Below are 12,809 nucleotides of genomic sequence, written 5' to 3'. Positions count from 1 at the left end.
AGTATTAAGGACTAAGGCCTAAAGACTTAATGCTAAGTGTTGAGTATTAAGGACTCTAAACTAAAGATTAAGTGTTCAGTGTTAAGTGTTAGAAACTAAAGATTAAACGTAAAAAGTGAAATGCTAAAAGTTAAAGACTAAATATTAAATGTTAAGCGTTAAGCGCTAAGAGTTAAAAATCTCTAAACAGTAAAGCTTCCTAAATTGTGGGAGGCATTATTACGGAAGTGCTCAAAGCAATAAACGAGTATTTGAATTGGTTAAATGTGTTTAACAGCGTTAAGTTTACATTAAATTAAAATAAATTAGGAGTCTAAGGACTTGATTCTAAAATTTCAAAGCAAGAATCTAAGTTGTTTCCAAATTGCTAAGAGGTCGAAAAAGGTTCAGGAAATCTTGAAGTGAGTACACGCCAAATTATTTAAATGCTCCCATTACTAATATACAATTATTTACCACACGCGAATTCTCCGCCCTCAGGAGCGGATAGTGACGCGGATGCGCTGGTTGGCGGCGCCTTTTAGATAAGCGCACCTCTCGCGCCCCTGGCCGCCGATAAGCGCAGGTTGTGCAACGCCGCGGTACGTGTCTATCAAGGGGCACTGGCCGACGCCAAGCATACGCAAGGCCCCACAGTTCGTAACGAGCAAGTACACCCCCTCGCGCGTGACCTGTGCGCACCCCGTGAGCGTCAAGTTGGACATGCGCCGCATTGATAAAAGATGCACCAAAGACCGGTCGCTGACTGCGCTGCCGCAAAACGACAAGTTCAGGTTGCGCAAACCCTTGCAGAAATAGCTCAAAATGGCAAGCGCATTGTTGGAGAGCTTGCAACAAAAAGTTAGATCGAGCGCAGTGAGGTTGCGGCATGCGGCAGCAATTGCGGATAGCGCACTGTCGGAAATTGAGACGCAGTCGCGCAACACGAGCTCGCGCATGTTGGGAAAGTTGGCGGAGCACCAGTAGCAGAATCCGGTATTGGAGATTGCGGTGCAGCGCGCAAGCCGCAACTTTGTGAGATGCGGGTTTTTCCACCGCGCAAACTGCGCCATTGTCTTATCTGTGATTCTTTTGCAGTAGGAGAGGTCCAACTCCTCCAATAGAGGGCAGTTGGAAATAATTTCCAGAACCACCGTGTTCGTGACGCCAGAGCAGTTGCTGAGGTCGAGCCTGCGCACGGCGCCGCACATGGTGCAAAGATCTATTAGCGCACGGGGTGAAAGATTCCAGTTGTCGCAGAGCGAGATCTGCGCCAAGTTGCCGCATGCCGCCATTGCGCGCATCGCGGGGTAGAACGATCGGTCCGTAATGTGGTAACAACCGGAAAGATCGACGATGCGCGGGCGCGCACCCGCAAGGCACGCGATTGAAACAAGCGTCCGGTCGTCTAACTGCCGCGCAAGGGGGCGGAAATCCAGCGCTCTAAAGAGTTTTTCTGAGCCCTTCACGAGCTTGTTCCAGCGCCGCGACACGCGGCAGCATTTCACGAGATCGCGGAGTCCGAGGTCCGCGAGAATGCGCAAGATGATGTTGTCTGGAACCTTGCAGTTGATGAGCGAGAACTTGCGCTGCGCACCCCTGCGCGGCGCGATATGCGGCATCGAGTCCGGATGGCCGCAAGCTGCCGCCTTGGCCGTATTCCACATCGACACGTTTCTTTCAAACGCGAAGTACTTTAAATCCTCGTACGCTTTGGGAAAACTAGCTAGGATCATGTCCAAATCGGCGGCGCGCACCCTCAAAACCTCGCTTGCGGTTACCGTGCGGATGGACTCAAGGCGGCGCGGGCGCGCACCCGGCGGAAAGCAAAGATATTCGATTTCACCGACATGCTGACCCGGACCAAGGCGCGAGATGGGGCGCGCAAGCATGTCGGCATGGCGCGATTTGGTCTCGCGTCCGTAGAAGGCCTCGGTTATTCCCGTGACGATGAAAAAAATGTCGCGGCCGAGGTCGCGCCTGCGGATGATGTACTCACGCGGGTGGTATGCGCGGAAGATGGCCTTGCGCGCCAGCTTGCGCAACACCCCCTGCGGGCCGCTGCGGAACAGCGGCAACGAGCAAAGAAAGCGGTGCGCCGCCTCGATGTGCCGACATCCGTTCACCACCCACTTCCTCTGTACGGTCTCTAGAATTTTCGTGAGCCACCCGGGAAATTTTTCGTACATCCTCGCTAACCCGGACGCGGTCAGCCCCGCGACGTCCACTGCCGTCCTCGCTACCACGTCGATTTCCCAGTCGCCCCGGATGAAAAAACTGGGCTCCCCAAAAAGATCGCCCTCGCAAATTTCTCCGTGCACCTCCTCGCCTGCACCAGAAAGCATGGTGAGCCGCGCACTGCCCTGCAAAATCCAGTGTAAGGATGTGTCCTTACACCTCTTTCTCAACACGTACTGCTCGGGTCTGTACCTTGCCACGTGCAAGTTCCCGCAGAGCGTCTCCAAAAATCCTGCTGGTGCGTTCTGGAAGGCCGCCATGTTGCCCATCTGTGCGAGCAACTCCGTTTGGGACATACTTGGCTGCATATTCTCGCTTTTTGGAGGCGTTTTTGGTGTTTTATCGCTGTCTGCAGTGTTTTTTACACTCCGATACATTTTCTCCAACTCCTGCTTGGGATCCGCCACCTGCGGGATGCAGTCCTTCTGCTTGTCTATTGCGGCAAGCGGCTGTTCCTTGTTCGTCTTTCTGGCTTCAGTTCGTGCATTTGGTGATTTCAAGTGGGTGAATGAAGTAGTTGAAGAGAATGTAGAAGATGAAGTTGAACCAGCTGAACTTACTGGACTTCTTTGGTTTGCTGAACTTGCTGAACTTCCTGGATTTACGGAATTTCCTGGATTTGCTGAATTTCCTGGATTTATTGATCTTGCTAAACTTACTGAAGTTCCTAATCTTGTCGATCTTAAATGTTTCATATGCCCAACTCCTCCACCTGCCTCCAAATAAACAAGCTTATCTTCATTCGTCATTTTTCGTGCCGCCCTGTGCATTTTCCGCTTCCCATGCCCTGGCTTGCCTACATTGCTCCTTTTGCTGATTATTCGACCCACTTTGGCCGACCCCATGCTTGCAGCAACCGCCATTCCCTTTGTTTTATCTTTCAACATGCTGTTTTTCTCACTTTCTGTCTTCTCACCGCTAATCCTGGCCTGACTTCTCTTCTCCTTTATGCTTCCACAAGCTTCTCTGTCTGAGGCTGTGTTGTTCTCAACCCCAAATGGCCTTGAACCACAAGACGCCGTAATTATACCAATATGCAATATGCTCGGCACTTATTTATCGAAATGGCACTCTTTGGCCTAATTAGTGTGTTCCCCTTTCTCCAGTGATATTCTCACTGGAATGCTGGTTTTGTAATTCTGTCTTTCGCTATCACAAGCGTTGTTCTGTTATCTGATAATTCAATTCTATATCGAGGTGATTTCAACTTGAAGCTTCTCCCAATTGAAAATTTCCTAAGTTCCGGTTTCTATGTTGCTTTAATACAGAAATTTGTGGAGACCACTAATTTGAGACGCTCAGCTCAGCCCCAAAAAAATAACGGCCCAGTGTATCCTCAACTTTATAATGGTACCTAAATGGTACATGAGTTGTTTATATGTCTTAGCAGAAAATGTTCTTCGTCGACTATTAATGGAAAAGATTGTCAGACAAAGATTAATTAGAAAACATAAATGATGTAAAAAATATCTCTTTTCTAAATTAAATTTATGCACTGCAACAATGCACTTTGGGGCCTCCTTAAAAAGTTACTGGAAATTTACAATCCACATTCCATCCCTAGGTGTCTTCAACATTTCTCACTAACTTTTTCGCATTGTTCGCTTTCCTCGAAAGGGACCAAAGAATAATTATTGGATGACAAAACAAATTAAAAAAAAAATTTTGGAAGAAACGGCCAAGGCTGAATTTAGCTACTAAGTTTAAACACCCGTGATCACACTTTTTTTTTTCTCTCTCTCGCAGTAATGCAGCTTTGCTTAATAAATATTATTCCGCTGCGTTTTTCCTGAACAATGCATTTAGATCAGAACAAAGGTCCTTGATGGAGAGTACTATTACTTTTTCGTTGGCTTCTTCTTTTGCTTTTTCCCTATTTATTTTTCTTGTTAGATAGCGCTATTGCGGAGAAAGGCAGAAAAAAAAAAAAAAGCTCAAATACGATTTACGAGGTGTCGATACAGATGATGTGTATACAGCATTTTATTCATGTTCAGTCCAGGTAATAAAATGCAGGTTTCGTACATCCGGAAGATACCCAATAATTTAAAAAGTGTTAATGTCAGATTTATAAAAAATGAAACATGACTAAGTTAAAAATAAAATTCCTAAAAAATTATTACGTACGTACATGGCAAGTCTGCCGCAGATCACTATATCAATCCTTAATTTTTCTTTTTCTTTTTTTTTTAATTTCCATTATTTATCCGTTTCTCTTCATCTATTTGCTTGGCCGCTTTTTATTCATGCAGAAGTCCTGTCCGAACAATATCTTTCAAATGTGTGGAATGGTGTCTTTTTTTCTTTCATTCGCCAACACACACACACTCCCACACTTGAATATCCAGTTCACCTAAATTCCACCAAGTTAGTCCAGTAGGAATCAACTCCGTCGGTAAAAATGGTATTATCTATATATTCCCCGGGCCGAAATTCAACAGGACAAGCACAGTTTTCCACCACATTCCGTACATAGACCGTGTTGAACAGATTTGCCAATTCAGTTCCCAAGTCTCGGCATTGCATATCGGTCACCACAATCATTTTAAGCCCCGTTAATGTTTCGTACATGTGACACTTGTAGTTCAAAGTGGAAAAAGTCCGCACCCGATTCCCGTTATTGACAATATTCGAGTCGAACGACTCGTCGCCCTCCCTCGCCGTCTCTGTCCCGTCTTTAGTTATGGAGTTTGCGATTTTTCGCAAAGAGAAGCAGATTCCAAACAAAAGCTTCGAGATGTTGTCATCATTCCGTTTATTTACCGTTCCTTGGGGTGCACCCATACCATTCTGCATCTCTACACCTGAACTATCGGCCGTAACTGTTGCTCCCGGGCTGCTTATCAAAACGCTAGCTGTTCTTTGTGCATGTGCACTTTTATTTGAGTGTGTGTATTCTCGGCTATAGATGCAGTTGCAATGTTTATCGTAGATCCAAAATGAGTATATGGTCATTATATTTCATGTAGCATGTATCTATCCTGCGCTTTTCTGGTTCTTGTTGCTTCTTCCAGTGCTTCATGTTATTCTGATCTGCACATTCAACTTATGATAAAGACCTCACGAACAAAATTTGGAGTTTCATGTACTGGTGTACGGTTGCTCTGAATTTTCTTTTCTCCGTTTTGGGTGGACTTTAAGGATTGTCATATTCAACTGGTATACAGTGGACATTGGGTGTCGACTTTTGGCGTTTCCATCTCAAGAAAGGTAAGAACTACCGCTCTGATTGGTCGACAGGAGATGGAGGTACTTTTGGTTGAATATGAATCAATTGCATGAATTGGATGCTGAAATGGATTGAATGTACATTGTCAGTCAGCAAACTAACATTAAGTGCATAGCCATGTGAATGTGCTGCACCAATTCACGTTCTTTTGGGAATTGAACATTAACAAATTTCTGCATTTTATACATAGAACATTAGTCTATAGCTCGGGCAAAATAGCTTACGTATAATATAGACCCCACAAATAAGGCATGCTTTGTTTGGTAACATTCTTGCTCTACAACGCATGGCAACCAGTGCATATTGCTTCTTTTACTCTACGATTGGATTTCACAGCTTCTTCACATATAGATATACATTTCAATAGAGTTTATTTTGCAGACAACGTCACACATGCACCACAATCCGGATTCAATGTCAATGCTGCCTGTCCACATATATGAGCTAAAATCCTGGCTTATACGTCTCATCTTCTTACAAGCCTTTCTTGCAAGTCTCGCTTTTTACAAGCCTCAATTTATTGTAAGTGTCAGATTCTTACAAGTCAAGTAAATCAAACGAATCGCCGTTTGATTGGCCACTGGCTGATTGCTGGGTCTGCTGAGCCACAGGTTGAGCTTGAGTTGGCTTGGTGTTCTTTGCAGGCTGCCAGCTTGAGTTTAATCCAGTGCTATTTCTTCCGGAAGTAGCAGTAGTCTTTGCCGAGGCCAAAAGAGACCCGAAGATGTCATCCTGCTTCTTCGGCAAGCTCTTTTGTGGCTGAGCCGCACTGTTAAACTCAGAAAATAGTGGCAGAGAACCCTGGGCTGGCTGTGAAACGCTTCCCGAGTTACTTTTTGCAGGGGTGCTGTATGAAGAAGCCAAAATATCAGCAAGACCCTGCTCTTTCTTTACTGGAGCACCTCCCGTGTTGGTTGGCGCCGACTGGAAGTCGTCAAAGTCATCATCAAAGTCGTCGTCATCGTCTTTTTTACTGCTGCTGCCAGCCTGTGTCTTCAAGCCGGATTCTGGAACTTTATACTCTGCAGTCTGTTCCTCGTCAAAATTGACCAAATCCAAAGCTGGAGCAGCCGAAGATGTGGCCGAAGCGTTTGTTTTTGTTGTTTTCACAGTCGGACGACCAGCCTTGGCACTGGAGGAATGCCTGGTATGATTTCTTGCCGCCTCATATGAGGTATAATGCTCTTCTGCAGCCGTATCACCAAGTCTACGACCATAAACACCTCCATCACCGAATATTCTCGTCTCGTATGCATCGCCATCGCCAAAAGAAGACCTGTGGCCCGGGCGGCCGGTTGCAGAACTCGATGAATATGTGTTTGAAGACACACCGCCGAATTTCTTGGCGTTAGTCTTTGCTTTTCTACGTTCCTGCCTAATCCGACCCTCATCACCAAGCAAAGATGACAATTCTCTGGCTCTGTTTCTCACATTTATTCCCTGGTCGACACCCTTGGAGTCGATGTAGTGGAACGACTTTAGCATTGACACTAAATTCACATTTGCCCTGGCGTCATCCACAAACCTCTCGGATCCATGCTTAACCAAGTATTCCATCAATTGTAAAGCCTTGTATATCTGCCGCCACTCGTGTGCAGACTTCTCCGTAAATCTCCGAAAGATCATGTTGCATATTTCCTCTCTGTCCTTATAATTAAACGTACCTCTGGCAATTTCTGCCATGCGTGAAGATGAGGCTCCCCAAGGCTCATTATTGGTTGCCTCACGCACCTTGGCCTCCATATCACTCAGATTAAGCACTGCATTCTGTGCCTTCCGGACATAGTGCTTCACATCGTAAAGCGAGAGGTTGTTGAGTGTCTTTGAAAGTGAATCCATGTGTTGTCCTTATCTTTTTAAACTTTAATTTACTTTTTTTTTTGTCTCTCTTTCTAAATGATAAGCTGGTCCTATCAGCTTCTTGTCTAAACTCTAAAAAGAAACTCTTTGCTTTTCTAACTGCTTTGTTTTGCCTTCAGCTTGTTTCCCTCCACTACACGAATTTGTTTTTAATATCGAAAACTGGATCTGCCTCTAGTGTTGTGTGAATCATATCCTCCCCCTGTAAGTCAATTGGCAGTTTCGAGAAATTACCCAAAAAAATTAAAGTTAACCAGAATGTTAATGACAACCACCAGCCTATAGGCGGTTACAGTTTGCGTCGATCGACTTTTTTCAGGTCGTTTCTTCCTTTACCGACCAGAGCCGGCAGCTTTTTACAACGGTTCACATTAACAATACCTAAACATATCCTTCCCAAATTCTAAGCACCATTTGATTGTCTCAAATCATTCATAAATCAGACTCTCCCATAATCTTTGCGGTATTTCCCGCCTAATTCCTCCTTTTACAATATGTTTCACGTAGTCCGAGAACACCTCAGCTACATCAACTTTTTTTTCCCCAGAAGCGAGCCTCAAACGGTTGTTGTGGCGCAGTAACTCTAATTTATGCATCCTTACACAAATTCAAACTTGTGTCGCATAATTTTTTTTTGCTCCTCACAAACCCTAGAGTACACCTCGCGCCTCATACATAAAGCTCGCGATCTTGAAAAAAAATTCGCACTTCCAGGATTGGGTGAGGGTGTAGCACTTAGAACTGGGATTAGTGGCATCATGTAAGCTTTTACTCGTGAAGCAAAATGCTGAAAGGGGTGGGCTCAAACCAAGATTTATTTGTATAATTAAGATTTAAAATGGTAAGTGGATGTCAGAAGGCTTTTAACTATGTCGAAAGTCGTTGAATTGGGCAATCTGAGGACTCGTCTAATTTAAAGCTCTAACCGTGAGTGAAATTTAAAGATCAATGTACTAACTATAATATTTAGGCTTCAAAAATATATGCACTAGAAACAGCTCGTCCTAAGAGCACCAGAAAGGCTGTTAGACCACACAAATTGAGAGCCAGCTTGGTTCCAGGTACAGTTCTGATCATTTTGGCTGGAAGATTTAGCGGAAAGAGAGTTGTTTACCTCAAGAACTTGGAAGACAGTACACTTTTAGTCACAGGACCATTCAAGGTCAATGGTGTTCCATTGAGAAGAGTTAACTCAAGGTTTGTCATTGCTACAAAGACTAAGATTGACGTTTCATCGCTAGATCTATCGAGATTTGACGTTCCATACTTTGCCAGAGAGAAGAAGTCGAAGAAGAGCCACAAGTCAGAGAAGGACTTTTTCAATGAGGCTGGAGAGAAGAAGGAAATCAAGGCTGAGCGTGTGAACGACCAGAAAATTGTCGACAAGTCTTTGATTGCCGAAATAAAAAAGACACCAATGCTCAAGCAATATCTAGCATCTTCATTCTCTTTGAAGCACGGTGATAAGCCACACGCAATGGTTTTCTAAATAGGGTGATCTTTCTGTCTTCTATAGGGACAATCTAGAATTTGGTACTTTGTTAATATACATCCAGGTATGATGCCACATTAGGCTTCGTTTAGTATTTTTCCCCCGTCTTTTAATTGTACTATAGTATTTGAAGGTGGTTAGACGTACTCTTATCTGCTATTTGTAGCATGCTGTTTAATGCGTCACAAGTGTTTATTTATTTGTGATAGTCATTCCAAGTTTGATTTTAGTAGCGTGCATTGGGAAATATTTTGCGTCGATCGACTTGCAATTGATAAGATGAATTGGAACGTGAAACTTTTTTTTTCAGTGAAAATTTTAACTTCAAGATATTATTAGATTTTCTGCCATTCAACATTCCTCTAGTTTATACTGTATCTTACAAAAGTTTAAAGCAGCATATTTGTATAGATACTGAAAGTTCGAGCACGGTACTTTGTTTAGTTCAATATGACCGAATTTGCACCTATATCTGGATATTATCAGACCCTTAAGCCATTTAATCCAAGGCCATGTCAAACACCAGAGTATCCAATAACAGTTCACCTTACGCTAGCATCAATTGATCCAGAGCCAGTTGATGATGAAAAGCAACCAACCACTTTGAGATTGTTGAAGCAAAGGGATATGTTTGAGGTTGATGACAGTGAGGATGAAGATTATAATGAGGAGGAGGATGATAAGGAGGAGAATGATGATGATGATGATGATGATGATGAGAAGAAGCCTTCTAAAAAGTCGAGTAAAAAGAATGCTAAAAAGTCCGGTAAAAAGGATGCTAAGGATGAGGAAGAGGACGAAAGTGATGGTGATGAAATTGAGGAGACGAAGGAAATGGACGAAGAGATCCAAGATCATATTCTATGTACTCTTTCTCCAGAGTCTCAATGTCAGCAGGTGCTTGATCTCACAATAATGCCAGGAGATGAGGTTTACTTCGTTGCAACTGGTTCATACACAGTGTACCTTTCCGGAAATTATGTTGACAACCCAGATGATCTTGAGGATGATGACTTTTCATCGAGCGAAGACGATGAAGATGAAGATGAAGATCCTGACTACGAAGAGGGCGATGAAAATGAAGAGGATGAAGAGGGTGATGTTATCGAGGAAGGTGATGACGATTTTGATCTGGACAAGCTTGAAAATGTTGATGATGTCGAGAAGGAGATTGAAGACTTGGTGAAGAAGGATGAGGGAAAGAAAAAGCAGTCTGGAAAGAAGAGAAAGGCCGAGAAAGAAGAAAGTGGTGCAGAGGGGAAAAGCAAGAAGTCCAAGAAAGCCAAGAAGGATGAGGAAGAGAGGAGAGTGAAGTTCGACAAGGATCTGATCAAGGGACCAACGCAAACAGAGAAGAAGGAAAAGAAGGAGAAGAAAGAGAAGAAGGAGAAGATTGAAAAGAAGAAGAAGAAGCACCCAGTTAGAAAACTTGACGGTGGTATCTTAGTCGAAGACATGGTGACAGGTGTTGGTCCACTTGTCAAGTCAGGCAAGAAGATTAGCGTGAGATACGTTGGAAAGCTCAGAAACGGAAAGGTGTTCGATAAGAACGTTTCTGGAAAGCCATTCCGGTTTAATGTTGGTCGTGGAGAAGTTATTAAAGGCTGGGATTTGGGCTTCCAAGGTATGGCAGTTGGTGGAGAGCGGAGGATCATCATCCCTGCACCAATGGCCTATGGATCACAGCGTCTTCCTGGTATTCCTGCCAATAGCGAGTTGACATTTGACGTTAAGCTTTTGGCCATCAAATGAGGACAGAACTGAGTATAAATCGCCTTGTTTTATAGAGTATAATTTGTACACGTAATTTACAGAAAAGAAGAATTGTTATTATTATCGCTTTTGGTTTAGCAGTGTCTCATCTGTATCTTCCAAGAGATCTCGCTGCCCATAAAACTTGCCTGTTACCGTTAAAACTTCGAACATGATTTTCCTATTTCGGTCGTCTAAGCTATTTCGAAGTTGTTTCCTCGCCTTCTTCCCTAGACCTCGCACAACAGACAAGTCAGAGGGACTTAAATACTGATCTAGTGCTTCCAACACCATTATCAGCCATTTCTCAAAGTTGCGATCCATTTTTGTGTTCAACCACTTCGTAAAATACACCATCAACTTCATATGCTGACCCTCTTCAATAATCTGGGCCACAAAGTCGTACTTTGGTTCATTGTTGAAGATAAAGTATTTCCACTCTTTCTGTGTTTCAGGAAGCTCGATGGCATTAAGTTCCGTTAACTGCGACCTATATTCTGCATATTTCTTCCTCATTACCTTATATTCTTCTGTGAAACTATCCAAAACTTCGCATACTCCAAGAATTTTAAGTTGACTGTCCACTGTATTATCGTTTGTGGTAATTTTTTCAATATTCATGTCTATGTCGGTATTTCCATGCTTTTCTGTATCAGTTTCATAATCTGCCTCTTTTCCAATAACCATTCTCGTTGCCATCGCAGCTTCCAATCGCACTTGTGCTAAATATTCGATTGCACTGCTTGGATTCTTACTAAAGTTCACATTTGCAGTCTCAATGCTTATGGGAAAAGCCCTGTGTTGTCCAAAAATCGGATCCAAGGGCCCTTTAACAATATCTGATCCTGGTTTTGTTGTATTTCTGCTAAGTTGGCTGTTGATGGTTCGATCAACGTTATTGTTCTCGTTTGTGTCGGTTTTATTCACATTTCTATGTCCGTGAACTGATGTTTTTTGCCTTTTGAATATCCCGACTGGATACGGCCTAGGCCCCCCACAATTCTGTGACATGAACTAAAGAGAGTATTTGTCAAAATTTTGCGCTTACAGTGTTGATATTTGTATATGTAACTGCAATAGATATATTGATTACAGATGTAAGCTTATCTATTTGATTCCAGCCAAGGTCAGATCTGCCCAATTTCCCAGTTCTATTATTTTATTTTAATTTTCTCATTTTCTTTTTTGATTTTTTGATTTTTTTCTTGCATCGCTCTCGCTATCTCAACGCATGCAAATTCATGTATGCAGCCATTTGGTGATCATCATTACCCTTCTTTATAGCTTCAAACCATTATATATAGTCATCTGATTTTGCATTCAGCTGCTTAACTCATAATGGTACGTCATTGCTGCTTCATGCTGTGTTTTAAAGCTGTGTGCTTTGGTTTTCATAGTGATCATTTACTAACATACATTATATTTTATCTTTTTAGTCCGGAGGAATACAAAGCTTGCTCAAAGTAAGTACTCAATTTCAATAAGTATCAGCCTACTACTGGCAAAGTTTTTGTCATTTGTTATACTAACATTGAATACTGGTATTAAGACTGAAAAAGATGCCCAGCAAATAGTTGCTCAGGCCAGAAAGTGTAAGTATTGTTTGTTCAATAAATTACCTTCGGCGTTCATCTACTAACGAAACCATAACTAGACCGTACACAAAAGCTTAAGGCAGCAAAAAAAGATGCCAAGGCTGAAATCGACTCGTACAAGTCAAGCAAATCAGACGAGTTGAAGAAGTTTGAAGATGAGTTTGTTGGTGCAAACAAGAAGGCAGAGCAAGATGCTGAAAAACAGGTTCAGGGAGAGTTGGAGAGCATCAGAAAGACTGCTGCCTCAAAGAAGGATGCTGTTGTGAAGTTGCTTACCGAAGCTGTTAGCACTCCTAATCCGGAATTGCCAAGAAACATCAAGAAAGTGGAGGCCTGAGTATATATCAAGTTTCTTGTATCTTTTCAGAATGCTTTTTGTTTAGGAGAATTTAAAGCTTATTTACTGGTTTTGTATGTTTTAGTACAATTCAGGTCTGATTCTAATGTGGTGAAGAATTTCGGATGTATGTAGTTTTGGATGGCTGGAAGTTCCTGTTCATGCCCGATAAAGCGAGTTGCTTTCTTCCTCCCCTTTTCCAAAAAATAATTCCCGCTCACCTCGCCAACATATCGCGTTAAAGCTGTGGGCTATACCGGGCATTAGTAGATATTGGGTCCCCAACTTTTTTATTTTGGGCACAGATCGCGGCCTGGTGAAATACAC

General features: G+C 42.9%; 7 protein-coding genes across 7 annotated transcripts; 3 read left to right on the top strand and 4 right to left on the bottom strand.

The window, feature by feature from the left end:
* Positions 1 to 476: 476 nt before the first annotated feature.
* Positions 477 to 3,104, bottom strand: BRETT_002271 (uncharacterized protein; the record flags this gene model as incomplete). Its single annotated transcript, XM_041280805.1, has 1 exon — positions 477 to 3,104. The coding sequence occupies one exon, from the start codon at positions 3,102 to 3,104 to the stop codon at positions 477 to 479; it is 2,628 nt and encodes an 875-aa protein (XP_041138596.1).
* A 1,462-nt stretch (positions 3,105 to 4,566) lies between these two features.
* Positions 4,567 to 5,172, bottom strand: BRETT_002270 (uncharacterized protein; the record flags this gene model as incomplete). Its single annotated transcript, XM_041280804.1, has 1 exon — positions 4,567 to 5,172. The coding sequence occupies one exon, from the start codon at positions 5,170 to 5,172 to the stop codon at positions 4,567 to 4,569; it is 606 nt and encodes a 201-aa protein (XP_041138595.1).
* Positions 5,173 to 5,983: 811 nt separating this feature from the next.
* On the bottom strand, positions 5,984 to 7,285 carry BRETT_002269 (uncharacterized protein; the record flags this gene model as incomplete). Its single annotated transcript, XM_041280803.1, has 1 exon — positions 5,984 to 7,285. The coding sequence occupies one exon, from the start codon at positions 7,283 to 7,285 to the stop codon at positions 5,984 to 5,986; it is 1,302 nt and encodes a 433-aa protein (XP_041138594.1).
* Positions 7,286 to 8,144: 859 nt separating this feature from the next.
* On the top strand, positions 8,145 to 8,795 carry RPL6A_1 (60S ribosomal protein L6A; the record flags this gene model as incomplete). The annotated part of the gene is made up of 2 exons (XM_041280802.1): positions 8,145 to 8,147; positions 8,277 to 8,795. The coding sequence occupies 2 exons, from the start codon at positions 8,145 to 8,147 to the stop codon at positions 8,793 to 8,795; spliced, it is 522 nt and encodes a 173-aa protein (XP_041138593.1).
* Positions 8,796 to 9,248: 453 nt separating this feature from the next.
* Positions 9,249 to 10,550, top strand: FPR3 (peptidylprolyl isomerase fpr3; the record flags this gene model as incomplete). The annotated part of the gene is made up of 1 exon (XM_041280801.1): positions 9,249 to 10,550. The coding sequence occupies one exon, from the start codon at positions 9,249 to 9,251 to the stop codon at positions 10,548 to 10,550; it is 1,302 nt and encodes a 433-aa protein (XP_041138592.1).
* Positions 10,551 to 10,631: 81 nt separating this feature from the next.
* Positions 10,632 to 11,561, bottom strand: BRETT_002266 (uncharacterized protein; the record flags this gene model as incomplete). The annotated part of the gene is made up of 1 exon (XM_041280800.1): positions 10,632 to 11,561. The coding sequence occupies one exon, from the start codon at positions 11,559 to 11,561 to the stop codon at positions 10,632 to 10,634; it is 930 nt and encodes a 309-aa protein (XP_041138591.1).
* A 327-nt stretch (positions 11,562 to 11,888) lies between these two features.
* BRETT_002265 (uncharacterized protein) lies at positions 11,889 to 12,482 on the top strand (the record flags this gene model as incomplete). The annotated part of the gene is made up of 3 exons (XM_041280799.1): positions 11,889 to 11,895; positions 11,987 to 12,013; positions 12,205 to 12,482. The coding sequence occupies 3 exons, from the start codon at positions 11,889 to 11,891 to the stop codon at positions 12,480 to 12,482; spliced, it is 312 nt and encodes a 103-aa protein (XP_041138590.1).
* Between the last annotated feature and the right edge of the window lie 327 nt (positions 12,483 to 12,809).

The sequence above is a fragment of the Brettanomyces bruxellensis genome, chromosome 9 (genome assembly GCF_011074885.1).
Source record: "Brettanomyces bruxellensis chromosome 9, complete sequence".
In the NCBI taxonomy this organism is placed as follows: domain Eukaryota; kingdom Fungi; phylum Ascomycota; class Pichiomycetes; order Pichiales; family Pichiaceae; genus Brettanomyces; species Brettanomyces bruxellensis.
The sequence above is the reverse complement of the archived record's forward strand: the minus strand, read 5'-3'. Positions and strand labels throughout refer to the sequence as shown.